Raw genomic sequence first — 21,248 nt, forward strand, 5'->3', positions numbered from 1 at the left:
TAACAGCTTTGGCAGGAGGTGCAGAGACCTCAAAAGGGTTCCGTGCATGTTCTTCTCAGGGTTCTAGGGTTTGGTTTTCACTGTAGCAACAGAACGTCTATCTACCTAATCCTCAGAATGATCGCTTTTATTTCCTTTGTACCTTCTCCGACAAGAGATCTGCATTATAGCATTTTTTTTCTTTTCCAGAAAGTATTGACTATCAGTATATTTTCATCTTTTTTTTTCCCTTGCCTCCTTTGAACTTTGTGTCTTACTCCCTTCAGGTTGGCTTCATGTACTGTGGTCTTATTTTTATTGTGAGGCAGCCTCTTCATGTCCTAACCTATTTCACAATTGGTTTTCTCCCAAGCCCGGTCAAGATCCAAGTGTGTTCAGTCGCAGGTGAGGGTTAATTGAAGCAGGAAGAAGGAAGTAGGCAAAGGAGAAACAGGGGAAACACAAAGTAATGAGAAAATGTAAAAATGATAAGAAGCGAGAACAAGTTAATAAGCCTGAGACCAGGAGTTAGCAAGTGGCCTAGGGCCACCGACACTTTCACCAGACGTGCTCTGTGGAATGGTCTAAACATTTAGGTTAAAATGGGAATAGGAAAGAAGAACCAGAATGTTGGAGGAGGGGGGTCACTGGGGATCAGTTCCAGGGGTCGAAAACTGACTGCCCGTGGACTAAACTGAGCCAGAAGACGTTTTGTTTTGTTCTCCTTTATTTTGGCCTGACTTGTGTTAAAAAAGAAGGGGCGTGGGGAGGACAGAAGGAGAGTCTGAATGCTTTAAGAAAAGGTGCATGGTCTTCAGTTCCGGCCCTCCCACTGCCTCCTGTCCCATACCTAGTCCCATCCACCCAATCGTGTTCCTGCCTGGCCTGGCCTCTGAGTTTGCAACCCCCGAAAGCCCCCATTTTACAGATGAGGAGCAACTGAGGCCCAGTACAGGGGAGGGACCTGGTCCAGGTAGAGAGCAGGTAGTGAGTGCAGAGTGGGGTCTGACCGGACAGGCCTTTCTCACAGCAGGGTCAGGCCAGTGAAAGAGCTTGTCGGTCAGGCGGAGGAAGAGGAAGTGAGGGACTCAGCAGTGGCCTTGGAGGACTGAGTCTGCATGTGCAACACTGCAGGCCCGGCACCGATCCTGGCTCCCCGGAACCCCCACGTGTCTCTCCCTCCTCCTGAGGCTCAGCCTTCCTAGCTGAAACATGGGCCTGATGAGTACTGAGAGCCAAAGGCAGGAAGCATGCAAGGCCATGGAGGGCTCATGATGGCACGTCACCATGGCTAACTGGGCTTGTCTCAGCTGATATTGTTGGCAGCCACTGAGCATTCCCCATCCGAGGAGGGCAATGTGGGAGCATTCTACAAATAACTGACCTACGTGTGTGTAAGCGGCCCATGTGTTCAGAGCCCTGTTCTAGGTGCTACGATGAGGGGAGGGTACAAAGAGGCTCACAACCCGGTCAGGCAGAGATGACGCTGTGAGGAAGTAAAGCCTCAGAGACCAGTGTGTCCAGTAAGTGCAGTAATTGCTGAAGAGTTGGCTACAGGATCTGGGGACATATGGACCTCAAGTAGGAGACTCAGTGCGTGGAGGGTCACCAATGGTTCTCCCCACCACGTCAAGGGAGACCTGACTGGGTACAGGGTCTGGGGGCTGGAGCTAGCCCCAGAGTGGCCAGCACAGGAACAACCAGGGGGCAAAGACTTACCCTGCCCTTCTGGGAGTCCTGAAAGGCCAACTGGAGAGTCGGTTTGGTCACATGACCCAAAGGTTGGGGGAGAGGCCAGAAAGGGGAGACTGAGTCAAAGGGGTCAGAGGTCAAGGAGACACTGGAATGCTGTGGCGAGTGAGGCCAGAGCAGGAACAATGAGAACAGGTCCAGGGCAGTGGCAGAGAGGTAGCCTTGTTTATTGACCATTGACCACATAGTGCATGCGTGAGTCACAGCGGTGGAAGGGCCTAGCGAGGAGCTGATAAGGTGGAAAAGGGACTGATTGCAGCGAGTCTGACTGGCTCTCTGAAGCTAGATCTGTAACACCAGTAGGTAGAAAGTGAAGCTGATGGGATGCCAGCACCAGGGCGTGTGTTCTCCTAGGCAGGGCCGTGCAGAGATGGTGTGGCCTGCCTGGGGTGGCCAGTGCCAGCACAGCCACCTGTCATGAATCAGCACCGTGAGTCAGTGGCTACAGGGAAGGTCATGTTCGTCTTGGCTGTGTTACTAGGTGTGAGGTTCTGCAGGGAAGGAGTGGAGGTTTTCTTCTGTACTGTGCTGCTCAGACCAAACAAGGAGGGTACAGTCAAGCCTAGGCACCTACCCAAAGGGGGCCTACATTCCAGGGGGCATACCTATCACATGAGGCAGGGTTTGGAAGGCTTGTCTGAGATAAGGAGAAGACGAGGGAGGGTGCGGGGGGTGGGGGTTGGTGCTAGTGACAGGAAGGAGGACATAACAGTACTATATGGAATGCCCTTGGCCTCTCTACCCAGCCCCATCCCATTCCAAACGTGCTGGTTCATGACCGACTAATCTGATTTCACAACTGGGCAGCCAGTTGAAAGGTGCGGCCTTGAGAGCATGGAAGTTTAAGTAGACACCGTAGAGATGCCTTGGGAGGAATAGCTCAGTTATTACAGGACACATCCCACCCACAGGACGCCAAGGCCCTCCCTGCTGAGATCCTAAGGTTATAGAATTCTCTGTTGTTGTATGGTGGGAAGGGCCACAGGACGTTTAGCACACAAAGTGATGAGGATGTGAATGGAGGTGGTGGCAGGAGGAAAGGAAAAGACGACAGGTGGGGGGGGGGGCACTAGGAAGGCTCCTATCAGATAGGGCACCCGACGTCCCACACCCACAGACCTGTGAAAACCACAACAATACAGAAATAGGGAAGTCCTAAGGATCAGACGGTTTGGGGAGACAAATATTTAGTGCCTATTTTGACATTTCTTACTCAGAAATAATTTTTTGGATGGATGTTTGTTGAGTTTGGGGTGATGGTGAGGTGGGGCAGGATTTAGAAGCCCAAAGCATTCAAAATATAATAGTGTCCCCCATATGTAATTCAAAAGAGAAACCCTGCTAGGCAGTAAAGTAAATATAAGAGAACCCAGCAGACCTCTCCTTTTTCTCAAGATGAAAGATTGGTGAAATAGCACTTAACGTTATTTCAGTTTCTCTCTTTCTCTGTCCTCACCCTTCTCGGTGTCTCTCTCTGGTTCCCCGCTTTGTTGATACCCCGGCAATACGTTTAAGCTGACTTCTGGGCAACCTTACGCCACCCAGGGCACCCCAGCAGGAAACATCTCTCCCAGGTTAGAAGAACAGAACTGGAGTTTAAGAAAGGAGAAATGAAGACACGGGCTGGGGAAGTCTGGGCAGAGAAATTTAACAGAAAACTGTGGAAACCGATAAATCTGAGCGAGGGGATGTGGAGACAGAAAAAGGGAATCGAGGTGGGACAGGAAAGTGGGAGAATGTCCCCATTTGGGAAACAAGAAGAGACAGTGACTAGAAAAACAGCCCAACCATGGTGGCTTTGCCTCCAGGAATGCAGGCAGAGATGAACTTCATGGAGAAGGCGGTTAACACGGACAAAGGCGGAGAGAGGACAAGAGGAATAGGAACAGAGAGAGACCCATGTTGGTTTTCCAGCTGGTTTCTTCAAAGCCTGGGGAGGAGCCACAGCCGGCTGCCCTGGGTTAGGGGAGGCGTGGGCAGAGAGGCAATGAGAGCAGACAGGGGACAGCGGTCGCAGTCCACAGAGCGGCTAATCAAAAGCTGGCTGGAAGATCATGTGTCCAACCTGAAAGTCTGACAGAAATCCATGGAGTGCTGTTAAGTGCCCGACCCGCCTGGCAGAATACCTCACAGTTGCCTAGGGCAGGGGGAGGAGCAGGGAGGAGGCCGAGAAAGCTCCTCCAGTGCTCCCATCCATCCCGGCCCCCTTCTCCCCGCTGGGTCCTGCCTGTTGCCTCTATGTTTAGACACAGCTAGGACTAAAATATGTGCTGCCTGGCCCCTGTCGGCTCACACTGAGATGTTGGTGGACTTTTATATAGCTCGGAGGCACACGGGAGGGAGCAGATGGGCCAGGGGGACGCAGGGTGCTGCGTTGCCTGGTGTGGGGAAGCGGGGCTGGCCAACAGATGGATCCTTTCGGAATGGGTTCTGGGGTTGCCTGGCAACCGCTTCTCCCAGGCTGGGCTTCTGCAGTTCTAAGAGGCTGGCTTTGCTCTCCTCTGCTTACCAATGGCTCAGTCAGGCTCAGTCCAGAAGCTGGAGCAGAGCCCATTGTGGCCCGACGTGCTGGTTGAAGCGGCACCCTTTTGTGGCTCTTTGCCTGGTTTGGGGCAGAGAGTGGCACAGGTCCCCTTGAGGCCCATGGTGACAGAGCTCTCCCTGACCCGGTACCTGGGCTCCGACCTGGTACTTAATAAATGTTTGTGGGGAGGAAGAGTGAATGACCGGTCCCTGGAAGGAGTTATTACATTTACTATGTAACGGAAAGGCAATTGACAGATCGGAGAGGATTTTCCATGGCTGATGTTCAGGATGGCCATCCGGGTTGTCAAAACACTGAAATACCTCTGGTATGGTTCACAGCCACTGCTCTGAGTCCCCAAATGCCTCCATTATGTAGGTTGCCTTACCCCTCCCCTGGAAACTCCTGGACAGGCTCAGGACCTAGCAATTAAACAGTCTACACCTGACACAGTAGGGCTCCCTCTGGGACCTCACCCCAGCCCTTCAGCAGATCTGAGGACCGGGCAGGAGGCATCCGTGTTACATCGTTTGCCTATTCCTTTGCTCCAAGCACTAGACCCAGCAACCCAGCCCTTTGCCCTCACTGCCTTCATTCTCTATGCCTCCTTCCCACTGCCCTTGCCCTCCTGATGGTGCACGAGGCTGGGCTGGGGGAGGCAGCAGGTAGGGAGCACGGGTGTGAGCTAGGGTGCCCATGCTCCCTGGAGCCCTGGTAGACACATGGGGGAGCTGCCAGTCAATTTCCTGCTCAGCCCTCAGGGCAGGAGAGGGTGAGGCCGCCAGACCCAGCAGGGAAAGGGTCAGGCTGGGTCAGGCCCTTCTGCTTTAACCACCTCCCGCCTGAGGGCCCTCTGGCTTCCGCCTTATTTGGTTAAAAAGCTGTTAAGACAGGGCCTAGGAAAGGGAGCTGAAGGCAGTGGGAACCCCCCCCCCCCCCCCAGGCCTGAAATCAAGTTTAACAACCACTTAACATTTTCCTCCTTAAAAGGAGCCCTGAGCTAGTCCTGCCCCAGTGGCCCCTCCTCCACCAGCTCCCTGGTGCCCTTTGCCAGCTCTCCTATTTGACCCCTGGCCCTGCTGGGAGCTCCCACTCCTGGCTCTAAGACCACTAACCACAACTTCAGAGCCGCCTGGCTTCTCACGAAGGCTCCTGACCCGCAGTCAGACTTTCCCAGCGGCCCCAAGCGCTGTTGCTAAAATGAGCCTTCTTGCCACACTTCTGGCTTCTTGCCCCCACCCCCACCTTCCCATGAACCCACAGCTCTCGTCCGGATCCTCTGCCTCTGCTTGGCCTGGGCTTCCCACCCCCACCACCTGCTTCTCTCATCTTGTCAAAGAAGGGCTTCTGCGCTCTCTCCTCTGCTTTCAGTTCCCAGCCACTTCCTTCCTTCTAAAGTCCTCCTGTTCACCTTCTAAAGTCCACCTGGGCCAGGACCAGGGGAGGGCAAGGTCTGAGCTCTGGTGTCTGGAGAGGGGCAGGGCAGGTCCTCCCCCATTACCTGAGGAGGGCAGGAGAGGGATATATTTGCCATCAGGTCCAGGGTATCTGTTTTCCTTCCTAGTGGCTCAAGCTATTGGGGAAGAAAAGAGAGATCAGGTGCACTAATTTGCTGCCGCTGAAGCGAACATTCCCTGGCAGCACCTGGCAGCGGGGACAGCTCACAGCTTGAGGTCAGGGGGTTTGGCCTCATCTCCTGGCTCTGCTGGGGGACACTGGGCAAGTGTCTCCGCGTCTCCAGGACTCGGCTTCCTCAGAAACTCCTGAGAGTCGGCTGGCAGGCCTGGCGAGAGGCTGAGATAACATGGTTTACACCGCCTCGCCTAGCTGCTGGCACGTAGAACATATTGAATGAATGTGAGGGGTCTGCCTGGCATTCCGAAGAGAGTCCCTCCTCACAGCTCAAAGCACAAAGGAGAGAGTGAAGTTGATCCGAGAATCCTAAGGACTCCGTATTTTCGGTTCTATAGACTTCTACAGTTGGGCCAGCCACTGCTCCTTTACACCTTACTTGCAAAGGGAGGCCAGGAACAGGCACCATTCTATAGGTGCTGGTGCTTTGCTAGACTAGAGCCCCAGAGCCCCAGGGATACCCCACTTATGTTACCATATTGGCCCAAAGGGCTCTGGAGAGCTGGGAGTGGAATTTCTGACTTGGGTGGATACAGTCTGGGGCGAAGAAGGATATATCCAGGTGCCCATCCTGAAAGAGAAAAATGGATTTAAGATCCTTTTGGTATGGAGCGTAAAGAGGGGGCCGCAGCTGATCGGCCTGACCCCTGGGGTTGGCCATTCGGTGCCCCCCTCCCTCTAGGGAAGCTCCCAAGAGGCCTTCTACAAGGTCTGCTCACCTCAACAGGGAGATAAGAGCAATCCCACAGATCAATAGCCTTGGGTGACCCCAACCCCCCATTCTCCTTTCTGACCCCACAATGCCACTTATTTAATGTTTTTAAAAAGCGTTATATTTATTTTTAGGCACAGTTGTGCAATGCCCTAGCCCATGCCATGGTTGAGGGAATGAGATCCTAGTCCCTGAGGAAGTCTTGGCAAGCCAGCTAGGAAAAGCTCCTTCCCAGGCCTTGGTCAGCTGGTTCCAGTGGTCTTGGTGGGGAGAGTGGGGCAGAGCTTTGGGGCAGGCCTGGGCAAAGCTGACACCAGGGCAACCAACACCCTCATCTCTCTTGAGGTGATCAGGGGCGCTCAAGGCCTCTTCCAGCTCCCCTCCAACTAGGCGAGACCCTGTGGATGGAGGCCCAGGAGGAGAGAACCGAGTCCCCACCCCAGTGCACACACAGAGCTCTTTGGCTCAGTGTGTCAGGTGGAGAGCATGGCCGGGGGGTAGGGGGACCCATTACCCAGAACCCTCCTTTATCACTTCGGTGGTCTGTGTGTGGCATAAAGTGTATAATCTGAAGTTGGATATGTTCAAATCTTGCCTCTCCATCCCTCTTTCCCTATGTGATTGTAGGAAGGATACTTCACCCCTCTGAGCCTGTTATGTGGGGATGAAGACACTCCTCTCAAAGGTAGTTGTGAAGATTTTACTACGGCAGACCCAGGGCCTGGCACATAGCAGGTGCTTAACAAAATGGAGGTCACTATCAGTAGTAATGAAAACATCCCACATCCGGCTGCCTCTAGGAACACAGCTCAGGTGCCCAAGGAGGCTGTACGGCCAGACCAGCACCCAGAGAGTTGCCTGCCTCTTCCCCATTGTATTCACACTCTCCTGAAAGCCCTTGGCAACTCTGCCTTGAATTTCTTCTTCCTCCTCCCAGGAATCCCAACGGGGAGAACAGGGAGCGTACCGCCAGGACGGGGAGCCGGATGTTGCGGAAGAAAGGCTGCAGTACCACGGAGAAGTCCTCCCTTGTGTCATAGCGGCCTGACTCCACCAGTTCACGCATGCTGCTCTGTGGGTACACGCGGGGTGCTTTCAACACAGGCCCTGGGGGGCCCGAAAGCCCAGTGGGGGAAGCAAGGGAGTGGTGGGTAGCACCCCTGCCCCATCTCCCCGCATGAGAGGGTGACTCAGCCCTTCCCTCAAGAGCACAAACACGTGTGACTGCAAATCTCTTTCCAGAGAATTGGAAACCGGTTGGTTCACCTTTCTTTTAAGGGAATTGCAAAATCTGAAGAGCCTGACAGGAAGTCCCACAAGGGATAAAAACCTGAGCAGGGTCTCCAGAAGGCCACAGGCTCAGGGCCTCTAACCCCCTTGTTTGTGGTCTGCCTGGTGAGGAGGAGGAAAGAACGGGGGAGGGACGGGGGCAGCTGGGCCTCCAGGGTGCAGGGGAGGAAAAGGCCCACCCATGGAGCACCTAGAACTACTGACCTCTTCAGGCCGAGCACGGGGTTAAGCCACCGAGGGCAGCTGGGCCACAAGGGCGTTGTCACCTGGATCCCTTTGGGATGACTCTAACCAAGGTGCCTGAGACACTTCAGCGAGGTGGGGCAGAGGAAGTGGCCCAGATGGTGATGTCCTCAAACCTCGAATAGCTCTTCCCTTCCCCAAGCGCTGGTGTGTTGACTGAGTAGGGGGAGGGCACCCCGGATGGTGCCTTTCTTGGTCTCACCTGGTAGGCTTGGGTGATGGCCTCTAGCCTGGCCAGCTCTTGGGAGCTCTCCCGAGGGGTCAGAATGCAGTTACACAAAATGCTGCACAAAGAGGGGGAGGCAGGGGGACCCGGAGCTGAAGCTCTGGTCAGAACTGGTTCTGTTCGCTTGAGCCGCCCCCCCTGCCCCCCTTAGGAGCACATGTGCCCCGCGGCTCTGATGCCTGTTCTCAGGGGCAGGTTCCCGGCCTGACACAGGGACTGGACAAAGTCCCAAGGGCACGTGAGTGAACACCCTCTCATACTCATAGAGAACCAGTATCTGACTGTCGGCACAGGGCCTGTGGCAAGTTATGCCGAACAAATGAATTTAGGCAATGAAAATTCAGTGTTGAATTCTTAAGAATAAAATTAAAATGCATCCTTGGTATGGGAGCCTATGTTTGGGGGCCTCTGATGCTCACGCCCTCGGATACCTCCTTAGTTCACACTAGTGTCTCACTGTGTCCCCCTTCACCGTGAACTGTGAATTCATAATGAGTCTGAATGAATTTCATCATGAGTTATTTCACGCTCACGAAATGCACTTAATGTTAAAGCAGATGTTATCTCTAAAGTACTCAGAACAGTGCCAGGCACACAGTTGGTTCTGTGAAACTATTGGTTAAATAAATAAATGTACATATAAGGTATGAAGATGAACGAAACGTGTACCTGTGCACCTCTCACCCTGCGTCAGAAACAAAACACACCCATTCTGAAGTTCCCCAATTTGCTCCTTCCCCGGAAAGGTAACCGAATTCTGTGGATCATTTCCTCACTTTCTGTTCCAACTTGACCACGTACGTATACATCCCTACACGGTTCCCCTTTTCACAGGCTGGGCTACACTGTTTCTCAAACACCAGCCTTTGTCCCAGCCCTGACCTTCTCCTTTGTGGCTCCCATGTCACAGAGGTTCAATAAGGGGGGCCATGTCCCCAACCTCTCAGAAGGGGGCGCTCCTGACCTAAGACCCCCTTTACAGACTTGGACACATAGACAAACCAAGTCACAAAGACCCTGAGGAGTCACCACTGTATAAGCCAGACCAGGGGGTCAGTGCTTCTCTTTCTGGGGCAGCCAGCACCTGCCTACCTGGCCTGCTGCACAGGGCACTTGTCTGGATTGCCCAGGAACACCTGTCGCATGACGCTGGGGTTCATGAAGTCCACCAGGTTGACCAGGGCTCTGGGCACCTAAGGGAAAGGCTGCAGGTGAGAGAGGGGCTCTGGGGGCTTCTCCCTCAAACTGCCTTAGGGTCCTCAGAAGTGGGACTAGCTCCGGGGTCCCTACAGAACTCCAGCTCAGTTGTCCCTGAGTGGAGTCTTGGGAAGGCGTCTACACAGATGACCGCCTAGGTCCCTGCAGGCTACGGTGCCCACATGAGCTACAGCATGAGTGGCGCCTCCTGGCGTGGGACAATATGGCAGACCGGAGTCCAACTCCTGATGGTTCAGCTCTATTCAGCCATCAGTCAGCAAGCTTCAAATGTGCTGGGATAGGTGCCCCATTTGCCATTTCCCTCTAGCCCAACCTGGACCCACTCTGCCGAGCAGGCATGAAGACTCAGCTGCCCAGAGAAGCAGGTGGTGGTTGGAGTGCCCCCCACTGGGCTGCTGGAGCGGCTTCCCCATGTCGGGGGGGGGGGGGGGGGGGTAGAAAGGGAATGAGCTCCTGGGAGCAGGACCAGAGAGGGGCTTGCTCCAGATACAGCCTACGGCTCAGAGTGCAGGGCCCAGCCTGGGAGCCACCATGCTGCTGCCCCTAGGCAATGTCCCAGGTGGTGGTAGGGGATGATTAGCACACGAGCTGCCTACTTTTCTTCAAGCCTGAGATCCTTCTGTGTTGATTCCAAATGGAATAGGCTTCCTTGGGGTAGGGCCCAAACTCTAGAAAGGGGAGGAGCCATGCCCCTGGCTGTCTCCTTTAGGGGAGGGGGCATCTCACCTTCTTGTCTCCATCCACCTTTACCCCCCACATCCTTGAGCTGTGTCCAGCTCAAGAACCCCTTGCGGGAACCCCTACTCACCTCTCTATGCAGGATGTCCAAGGCATTGCGGAGATGGTCAAAAAACTTGGCTGCAGAATACAGATTCTGGGAAGAGAGAGGAGGGAGGTGAGGGGCTGGTTCAGGGGAGAGGGTAGGAGGCCAGTTGAAGGCTCCCCTCCGGCTCCACGCAAAGGACTTCTTCTCTCTCTGGCCCCTGGTTGTGACCAGCTCATCGTGTCAGAATCGGAACAGTTGACTCCTTGCTGTCACCAAAGATGGGCCAGCCTGAAGACAAGCTTTAGTTTAGGAGGTGAATGTACAGGTCCTCCCTCCCGCTGTGGGGGTCTACACACTTTCCACGCTTTCTGGATTTTGTGGAATTGTAAGAGGAGAGTAGAAGCACCACATCTACCACCTGGGACTTGGAGGTGGAGCCAGAAATCTGAGGGTCACGGGTAAGAGGAGTGTGAGTGTGTGTGTGTTTGCGCGTGCACGCACGCACACACACACAGGCATAGCTGGACAGTCCCAGCCTTGGTTCCAGGGCCTGTTCTCAAAGAGGACCCCCAAGCCTACTGGTCAATGTCAGGAGCAATGAGTAGGCCCGGCTGCCCCCATTACCGAATCCGTGCAGTAGTCACATAAATCGCTGCCTCCAATCAGCACCGTGATAATCTTCCAGTCCTTGTGGAAATTCACTCTCTATACAGGAGGAAAATGCTTGGTGATTTCCAACAAACACACAAATAAGGCCACAGCTCTAGGAAATCCAGTCAACCTTCTAAGACTTCCTTGCCCACTCAAAATAATAGAATCAGAATCTCGGAGCTGAAAGAATTTTAGAGGCTGATTTATAGACCACAGAACCTTAGCATCAGGAGGGACTTTCAAGATCATTGTGATCAGTGATGACACCCCACCCCCACCACCATGGGTGTAATCTCCTCCAGGGCCTTGGATATGGGCTGTCCTACCACTGCTTAAATGCCTTTAGTGACAGGGCTCACTGTTTTCATGGCAGACCACTCCATTTGGGGACTTCAGTGGGTTAGAAAATTAGTGCTTAAAAATAACCATAAATCCGACTCACATGGTCATCTTTCATCCTCTGCACCAGAGTCTGGACTTGGCTCATAAGTTCCCTGAGAAGGAGAGGAAATCAGTCCTACTGAGGAACAGTGCCTGGATTTTTTTCCTCCTAAAGGGCCTGAACTGGAGGTTTCCATGGCATTATCCCCATTGCATGAACTGCCAGAGATCCTGAGGCTCAAGGACAAGGAGCTACTTGCCTGTTCTGAAGACTTATTACAACAAATAACCCTTTGAAAAGCCACTTGTATGTTTGTCCTAAAGCTGTAGTCAAGGGTATTGTCAACTGTCTTTGTTACTCATGGTCTCCTTTTTAGGACTCTTCTGGGATTCCATTGATCTCCTGTGAAGGACCAGTATAGATCCTGAAACCAGATCTATAAACGTTTTAACATGCTTTCTCTTTTTACTCTGGGTGCTAGGAAGCTGAGAGTTTGATGCTCAGGCATGATAACTGTAAAAAGGCTCAGATTGACACAGCTGCTTCTTCCCCATCTCCCCACCACCAGTGGCTGTGGTTTTCCTAACGTACATGTTACTTGTTCGTATGTTTTTGGTAAACTTAGTAAGATGCTCCTTTTAGAATGGGGTGGGGAATAAACATATACTGCGCACGTGCCTGGGTTGATAGATAATTCATGGAAAGACTAGATCTCAAGCACCCCAAGCGCCCCACTGGTTCAGGCCCCTGTTACAGGTGTGGGTGACATGGAGCCACAGCATGATGATCCCCTGGGACCTGCTGGCGGGTCCCTCTGTCCCCAGATGTTTCTGCCGCCCAGAAAGGTCTTCCCCGGCTGAGTGAGCAGGTTGGAAGGACGTGTCCATCAGCTAGAAGGGCGTGGGCCTGAGCAGGAAGGTGACAGTGTGATGGAGGCTCAGATGGCTGGGTCAGGAGCAAGGAAACCCGGGCAGCTGGGGCCACCAGGAGCAGGGTGAGGGGCCTCCTGAGATCATCCTGGGGGAGGGGGGTGCTGAGCATTCCGCTTTAGCTGCCTCTGGCTTCTCAATTGCATTTCCTATTAGCTCCATAGCAGGACTAGGGATAGGCCATGACATGTGGCCCCAGCAGCCTCCAAGGCTGGAGATTCTGGCTTGTCTGTTCATTTGCTGGCACTCCTTGATGCTTTCGGGGAACTGCCACTTGTGAGGCTTTGGGGAGAGTGAAGCTCGCTGGCACCGTTGTGTCGCGGTGAGTTTTAAAACCGGGATAAGGTCAGTCGGTTCGCTGCACGATTAGAACACGTCACCCCATGAAGCAAGGTCAGGAGTTCAGCCTCCAGGGACGGGGCTCCTGTCCCAGCTTCCGCCTCTCGAGCCTCCCCGCTGTGGCCTTAGTCACAGGGGCAGCCAGGGAAGAGAGTGGCTGAAGGCCTCTCAAATCACCGCTGCAAACGGACGAATGTCCCCTTTGCACATGGAGGCCAGCATTACAGTCTCAAAGGCGAGCGACCATGTGCCTCCCACTTTCTACCCCGCAGGCCCTCCTCCCCGAACGCCATACCCAGCCTTTGCTCCAGGAACAGCCTGATTAAGGAAGGCATTTGTGCCATTGGCGTCACCCGTGCCCACCGCGTAGCCTCTGAGATTTCTGTTAAACTTCCGAAGGATATCTGGGAGAGAAGGGGGTGAACGGGACACGGAGACTTTAAGAGGAAGGCCAGAAGGTCCACTCTGTCTGGTCCAGAGTGGGCTTCGTGACCATCTCCAGTGAGGGGAGGGAGGCAGAGGGTGTGCCTGGCAGGGACTGGGGCTGAGTGGAAATGACCTGGTAGACCAAAACAGCAAGAGCCTCTCAGGTTTTCTTTTCTCTTTCCGTTTCCTTTCTTTTCTTTCCTTCTCTCTCTGCCTCCCTTTCTTGCTTCTGCCCTCTCTCCCTCCCTCCTCCCTTTCTTTTTCTCCCTTTCACAGTTCACGGTGCAGGGACTACTCACTACCTCATTGGATTGTCTCTGTTCCCTCTGGACAAGTTGAAAAAGCCTGAGCCTCAGAAGGTTTGGTGACTTGGCCTAGGCCACCTTGCCCTGGGCGAGCACAGAGAAGAGCCAGGGCTTGAACCCAGGCGTCAGGGCTCCAAATCAGTGCTTATTCCACCCCCTCAACTACCTGTCCACGGGCCTCTCCTCCCATTCGGTGGCAGCCCGCAAAGATGATGTTACATCCTCTTTCTTAGCTGAGGGGCACTCAGGAAGCCCAGGGGTCAGGGGGAACCAGTGAACAGACTCGAGCCCCTGGTGGGTACTTACTTGGTAAGGTGGTCACGGTCTCAAGGGAGCCATCCCCTCCCGAACTGTAGGGAGGGAGCAAACCAGGGAGACTGAATCAATACTTAGACTTTATGAAAGAGCACCCCACCTTTCTTAGCGCCCACGCCATCAGCATCTGCAAGATGTGCCAGGCCTAGCAACCTCCTCATGTGGAGAAAGTCTGAGAAAATTTGAATTTCCCCAGTGGGTTGCTTCCCCTCAAATCTAGGATTTAAAGGCAAGAAAGAACTCTTTCTTTTTTTGCACCAGTTTAGGAAGGAACACGCTTAGCTGAGTATATGCTATGTGCCCAGCCCAGCATGAACTAGATTCTCTACACTAGTTACCTACTGCCTCCCAGCAAACTTATGCTATAGACTCTCCCCATTTTACAGAGGAGGAAGCTGAGGTGCACAGGGGTGAATTAACTTTTGAAAGGTCACTAAAAACCAGCTTGAGGGGCGTCTGGGTGGCTCAGGCGGTTAAGCGTCCGACTTCAGCTCACGGTCCGTGAGTTCAAGCCCTGTGTTGGGCTCCATGCTGACAGCTCCGAGATTGGAGCCTGCTTGAGGTTCTGTGTCTCCCTCTCTCTCTCTCTCCCCCCTGCTCGGTCTCAAAAATAAACAAACATTAACAAAAATTAAAAACAAAACTAAAAACCCAAAAACCAGCTTGAGCTGTAGACCTTTGGAAAACGCATTAGGTCTTCCCTGCCCAGTGGTGAGGTAAATTTCACTGGGAGGTTCGGGAGGTTCGGGCGATGGCCTCTCATCACCTTCCAAAATCCAATCTGATTTCATCCACTTGAATCTAGTTCCATGGTGCTCAATCTAACCTCAAGACACACTCAAAATTGCATTTCCTTTCATGCATTTAAATTGAATACATGTGGGAGGCCGGGAGACAAGTATTTCTATTTTAACAAAGTCCAATGTTCAGATGTACTGTATTTACTGTGTTTTCTTCTTCTTCTTTTTTTTCCCTCCCCTGCTCAATGCCAGCGTATTATTCCAGGCCAATAGATTTTGAGAACACAGCATCAGCAACCAGCCCACCAGTATAGACTTCCAAAGGACAGGCCATGAATCAAAGTCACGGTGGTTCTTCACCCAAGGAAATGCTTGGAATGAAGAAGACTATTTCCTGCGAGGGTGGTCAAGTCAGAGGCTCAGCAGCCGCAGGTGGTAGAGAGGAAGAAGCCCCGTGAGCCCTGCCCTTCTACCTTACCCAGGTATCTCTCTCCTGACTCTCACCCATGTCTGAACCTAGCTTGGCCAGTGATCGGACATTTGTTTGAGCTTCTAATTCTTTTCCAACTCTGCATGAAGTCAGTTGCTTTAGCTGCTTTCTGATCCGTCCTTCTTTGGACTAAAAGCACTTAATCAAAATACTTTACATTTGAGAGGGAATTAGAAATCCATGTACCTCCTCCAATCACTGTGTTCTAATTCTGCCTCCTTTTCTTCTTCCATAAACATATAGGAGCGCCTGGGTGGCTCAGTCAGTTAGGTGCCTGACTTCGGCTCAGGTCATGATCTTGCCGTTTGTGAGTTTGGGTCCCTCATTTGGCTCTGTGCTGACAGCTCAGAGCATGGAAACTGCTTCGGATACACACACACACACACTCTCTCTCTCTCAAAAATAAACATTAAAAAATAAAAAATAAATAACTGTATAAACACAAGCCTAGAGATATACCTAAACACAGACAGCAAGTACTTTTTATTGTAATTTCTTGTCTAAAAGTATCTTTGTTCTAAAACAAATGCCATAGCTAATCAACACCAAGAGGCTACAGAAATCTCTGGGTGAACACTTCTAGGAGAAAAGAGAATCACACAGATAAGTATAGAGGAACAAAAATATTTAAGCCCTCATTGATCAGGACTATGTGACACATAAAAGAAAATAGACGTGTATGAAAGAGCTCCTTCATAGGAGATCCTTCCAATTAATGTAATTTATATTAAACCATGAGTTCAAAGGCTGGGTTTTGTTCATCTGTCATCACCCACAATGCACAGAGATTTATAGAGTAGATGCTCAATGACATTTGTGGAAGGAGTTTCAGTAAGATTGAACTCCTAATTAATAATGAAAAGAAAAAGCTTTTTGTTTTTTTGTTGTTTTTTGGTGAGTAAATTTTATTTTGGTCTTTTGATGCCAAATAAGCAAACTTCTTTATTTTATTTTATTTTTTGTACGTAGGCTTCATGCCCAGCATGGAGCCCAGCACAGGGCTTGAACTCACAACCCTGAGATCAAGACCTGAGCCAAGATCAAGAGTTAAGATTAAGAAGCTCAACGGACTGAGCCACTCAGGTGGCCCTGAAGAAGCAAACTTATTTCAACTGAAGAAAAAGCAATGCTCAAAAGACCTCTGGGCCTGCCACATAGTTAAGCTAGCTAAAGCTGGCACCTGTCACTACTGTATGGTTCTCACAGATCAAGAGGCCTTGGAAATAGTCACAGCTAAGCCTCCTCCTGCATGTCCTGCTCACAGCAACCCATCTCCCAAGAATTCTGGGTCATGGTCCCTCTCCAAATGTATGCGGCCCCCTCTCTCCACTTGCTGTCTCCTTGGAGGCAGAGGCTAAAGTTAGAGCCTTAATTCACCTGGAATCATTCATTGCCTATTGCTTCCAATCCGGAAGCTTTAATGGCTTCAGAAAATTGCTTTTCTCAGGTCAGTCTACTACATGGACATTTCCTGGGGTGGGGGAGGGGGCAGGGGTGAGGGTGAAGTGTGTGTGTGTGTGTGTGTGCACGTGCACACACACACGGCACGCGCGCACACTAATCGGTATTGTGAATAAAGAAAGGTTTCTGGGATGAAGAGAAACACTGGATTAAACAGATACAATTTAAACAAATGTCTTCATTGCAGAGCTTCTCAGAGCCTTTAATATGCTAATATACATGTGAGTTCTCCAGAGGAAAGATAGGGTAGGTAATGTTCCCTGCCCAATACAAAGAACTTTGCCCTTGTCAGGAAAATGTAGGAGGCTAGTGTTCCATGGAACACTCTTTGGGAAACACTGTATATATTACCAAAGTGTCAAACTATCTCAGGCTCTGACCCAGAGTTTCCATCAGTAACACTTGTGGATGGTGGCCCGAGTATTTGAAACATTTAGAATAAAGGGTTTAAAGGCACAACAGCCACTTGAATACAGAAAATTGAAACATTAAGCCACACCTGGCCTCCCCTGCAGGGAGAAATAGAGCAATGGCTGACTTTTCCCCTTGCTACAGAGAAACATCTAGCAGAAGATTGCCTGTTTGTATCCAAAGCCCAGGAATCTGTCCAGTTGGACTGTCAGTAGTGTGGGGGGGGGGGCACACCACCCGGCTTCCCCAGACTGCCCCACCAGGTGTGGCTCCAACCCCCCGTTGACCGGTTTGTCTACCTTACTTTCTGTTCCCCACGCTGTGACCCTTCTCCAGCTAAGACTGAGTGCAGCTGTCGCTCACGCTGTCTCCCGATTGTATGTCATAAGCCCTGCTTGCTTTCTTCCTCTCTGGCTTTCCTTTCTCACACAGACTCAGTAACATTTGGGGCACGGTGGTTAGATGGCGACGCTTGGTTTGGTTCAGAGTTGGAGCCCCTCTACCCCGCTGAGGGGCTGGGGCAACCTGGGGGTCCCCCAGGAGCTGGGAGGCATTTATTTCAGTGGATGGTGTCCTCTTGCTACCCACGCCCGGGGCCCTCTCTCCCTTGCTCCCCCCCTAGGAAATCCTTCCCCTCTGGGGCTGTCCTCCGAGTTGGCGGGAGAACTGCCACAGTCTCGGTCATCCCCACATGGCTCCCTCTCCCTTTCCAGAAAGAAACGCTCCATTTGAATTCACTGGGCAGAAAAGGGAGGAGGCGAGTGTGTGGTCTGGCTGCAAAACTTCTCCTTAGCACTCTGCCCTCTCCTGGCTGGCCTTGTTCTAGTTGTTTTGAATTCTGAGCTAATTGCCTGTTACTGTGAAGCATCCACAAACGTGAACTTCATGGGGAACTGAAAGAAACTTAAGAAAACCCACCCACATCCGCCCGCTCCCCTGACGCACCACGAGCTTTTCTGCTCCCCGTCTGGAATGCCCTTTCTCATCTAATTGCTAATCTGTCCATTCCCACCTTCTCTGCAAAGCCTCCCTCTCCCCTGGCAGGGTTGATTATTCCCTCTTCTCTCTTCCTGTAGTCCGCGGGCGGGCATCTTTCATTTTTGAATAGCACTTGCCAATTGAGCACGGGCATTTGTCTGTGTTCCCTGTACGTCCCCTCGCCCACCGCCCACCCGCCTCAGTGCCTGGTATCTTGCAGGCACACAGGAAGGTCTCAGGGGCTATGACTCTCTCTTGGTCATCTCCTCTCGAAGTGGTGTATCGCATTTCAGAGTTTTCTGGACACATGTGTACATCCATGTAAAGGCAGAGGTGTGAGTGCAGAATGACATGGATAAATGCACAGAGACAGTAACCAGATGGAGATCTCCACGTGCACACACACACACACACACACACACACACAAACAGGCAGGTGAAAACTCAAAAGTTTGGTGCTTTTCAGGTGCATTTTGTGTCGGATTTGCTGACCCAGGAGTCTGACAAGAACCCTGGTTTTCTTTTTCTGCAAAAAAGTTATCAATAAAATATCTTCTCCATTCACCGTATGATCACACTTTGCAGAAATATACAGGTTTTCCTTCTGAAAGCCCCTTCCAGACCTGGTCCTTTCCTCTTTGGTATTTATGTGTTTAAAAAGAGACAACCCCCTCGTCTAGGTTCTGAGAGTGAACTTGGGGAGGGAGGCGGTACAGGTTTAACATTACCTATATGACAGCCCCCGATACTGAGTGGTGACGTCAGAAAGGTCATCTGGTTTGGAGCCAATTCCATTGCCGGCCTTTGAATATATACCAAAATACGTAGGAAAATGAGTAAGTCAGAGGAAAGGGACACAGGCGGTTCCCAACACACACATCACGTGGCACGAACAGACCCTGGACCGGGAGTCAGAGACCAGGCTTACCTCCTGCCACTTCCTTTCCAGCTATCTGCCTTCCCTGAATCTCAGCTGTCTCCTTACTGAACTGAGGACATGACCTGCTGATCTCCTAGGATTATTCTGATGACCAAATTGGATCATAGCTGTAAAAGTAGCTTTGAAAACTCCCCAGTGCTTCGCACATCTGAGACGCTGCTGTATCATTACCACCAGCCATTATGCTCCTAAGTTCTTTGATAAGCATGAAGAAAGAGCCTATAGATTGGAGTGGATGGCAGGGGACAGATTTCTCATACACTGCACGCGTCTCCTCTTTCCCTCTGGGACATTCTGTAAGGCAATCGGTCATCTGGGGTGGTAAGGGCCCTGTTTCTTGGAACTTAGGAACAGAGCTTTAGCCACAATTGTGGACTCTGCTGCTTTCCATGAAGATGGAAAGAGGGGCTGAGTCAATCCAAAGCACAATCCAAAGGGAAAGGAGCACCCCCACAGGTAGGTTTAGAAGATTGTTTTGAGTTGAAACGACCTATTTTTGTAATCATTAAAAAAAAAAAAAAGGGTCGTTAGGCGTTCAAAACCTCCACTATTTGAAGCAACTCAGCTGACCCCCGAGAAAGATTTCCTCTTGCACACCTGCTTGACAAAGTGGCTGCAAAATCAAACCACTGCCATGCTCTCAGATCGACAGAGCCAGGACAGGGGTGCAGGGCGACACAGAGGCCGGGGTGCAGGCCCTGGAACTGGCACAGCCCCACCGCACCCCAACTGGGGCCCAAGAGTCCTTACGGTCAGAGAATCCCCCAGCGCAGCCACAACTTGGATATCTGCCGGTCTCAGGGTGTGCACTGCAAAGACAAGTGGACGCGCTTGAGTCCGTGGGAAGGAACCTGTAGTCGGAGCCTACGGCTTCCTGCTTTAAGCAAGACCGGAAACATGACCCGCACGTGTGTTTGGGCCATGGAGGCCGACAGAGGTTATATGAGGAATTTTCCCATAAAGAGACCCAACGGTAAGTCCTGGACCTATGGGGAGAGAGGTGCTGAGGGAGAAGGAGAGGGAATGGATGGATGGATGGACAGATGGTAGAGAGGGCGGAGTAGAATCAACCGCTTCAGTGCCAGTGGTGGTGTGGGAGGCCAGCAGTGACCTGAGCACAGGACCGCATGGGCACCAGACCATCTGAGATATGGTACAGAGTCTGGTGCTTAGCCCATTTAGAGCTGGGCTCTGGGTTTTCACCCAAAATCTGAGAAATAATCATGTCAGGGCTTTCCCTGTCCCAAATCTCTCTACTAGAAAGTAGGGCTAGAAAGTTGCAGAGTCTGGGACCACAGGACACCCTGCAGAGCTGGCTCACTCTTGGGACTCCCCGGGTACCCCACCCCCACCTCTGGGCCTCAGTGCCGTCACACCACTGGGGGAGGGAGAACTCATGTGGCCCCCCGACGTGTGCTCCCTCGGGAGGCTGAATGAGAAGGCAGCAAATGGTTCCTGGCCTGGCCACCACGGGTCCTGCTGGCTAATGACATGGCTGCAGGGCAGAGGGGGACAAGGCAGGGACATATCCCAGGCAACCACCCAGACAGGAAGCAAGCACTAGCCCTGTGTCATTTAGTTACATATGCCAAGTCTTGTCAGAGCACTTATTGGCCCCTGAGTCCTCGTGGAAGGGCCCAGGGGTCCTGGTGTCTCACGAGGAACTTACCTGAGGTGGGCGGTGAGGCAGAAGGAGCTCTGTCCCTGCACAGCAGCTGGCTCCCATGACCCTACAGGCACAGAACGAATCCTGGAATCCCGGGTTGAAAAGGACCCAGAGAGCTTTACCAAACACAGGTTCCTGGGTCCCACCCGGGGGTGGGAGGGACCTGGAGGGGCACTGAAGAAGGCCCCCTAGGTGATCCCAGGCTGGGATCCGCTAACCTAGTTCAGAACCCGCACCATCCAAGGCAAGATCAGAGCATCAACTCAATGGCCTCACCCCACCCCCCTCCACCTCTGTGTCTGTGGCAGTTTTATGAAGAGGAACGCGATCTTCACTTATGTCTTTGATGAGGCTGTGATTTGACTGGCTGGCCTCCACCTGGGCTGTTACCAGTGTGGCTTATTCTGCCTGCCACCCTGTCCGAAGGCGTAGGTGGCGGATCTCACACAGAAGCGTTCATTCCCCTCGGCTGCCCATCAGGACCCTTGCCAGCGTTCCCACCCCGCCTTGTTGGGCCAGTCCCAGCCCAGGGGCTGCCCGCTGTGGAGAAAGGGGAGAAACAAGCCCGTACCTGCACGCTGTTCTTGTAGGTTCTCAGAAACGGCCAGAACTGTGAGAAGAGGGCGGTGAGCAATTCCAGCAAATTCTGCTTGCTTTCCGCACAACACTTTGGGCCTCCCCTGCCCCACATTCCCAGCCCCTCCCTGCCAGGCCGACCACTGCAGGCTCCCTCCCAGGATGCACTGGGCCTTCTCTGCAACCTGAACTTGTAGGAACAATTAGAATAAACCCTGTAGTGGCTCCAGAGGAGCAAGTCTGCTCTCAGGTTCCCACACAGCTGGCTGGGGCAGCTGTATCACCCCTCCTTTTGAC

The 21,248-nt window shown here is 52.3% G+C and overlaps 1 protein-coding gene across 1 annotated transcript in view; it reads right to left on the bottom strand.

The window, feature by feature from the left end:
* Positions 1–21,248, bottom strand: part of PLB1 (phospholipase B1) — a 121,617-nt gene that overhangs the window by 24,767 nt on the left and 75,602 nt on the right. The window contains exons 30-43 of the mRNA XM_030311818.1: positions 20,947–20,985; positions 20,379–20,439; positions 19,460–19,518; positions 18,498–18,571; positions 13,681–13,724; positions 12,939–13,047; positions 11,436–11,487; positions 10,967–11,047; positions 10,385–10,450; positions 9,451–9,551; positions 8,335–8,416; positions 7,567–7,671; positions 6,363–6,458; positions 5,757–5,828 (exon numbers count right to left, since the gene is read on the bottom strand). Of these exons, the coding sequence (XP_030167678.1) occupies positions 5,757–5,828; positions 6,363–6,458; positions 7,567–7,671; positions 8,335–8,416; positions 9,451–9,551; positions 10,385–10,450; positions 10,967–11,047; positions 11,436–11,487; positions 12,939–13,047; positions 13,681–13,724; positions 18,498–18,571; positions 19,460–19,518; positions 20,379–20,439; positions 20,947–20,985 (1,041 nt within the window). The remainder of the gene's footprint in view (positions 1–5,756; positions 5,829–6,362; positions 6,459–7,566; positions 7,672–8,334; positions 8,417–9,450; positions 9,552–10,384; positions 10,451–10,966; positions 11,048–11,435; positions 11,488–12,938; positions 13,048–13,680; positions 13,725–18,497; positions 18,572–19,459; positions 19,519–20,378; positions 20,440–20,946; positions 20,986–21,248) is intronic.

Source organism: Lynx canadensis, chromosome A3 (genome assembly GCF_007474595.2).
Source record: "Lynx canadensis isolate LIC74 chromosome A3, mLynCan4.pri.v2, whole genome shotgun sequence".
NCBI lineage: Eukaryota > Metazoa > Chordata > Mammalia > Carnivora > Felidae > Lynx > Lynx canadensis.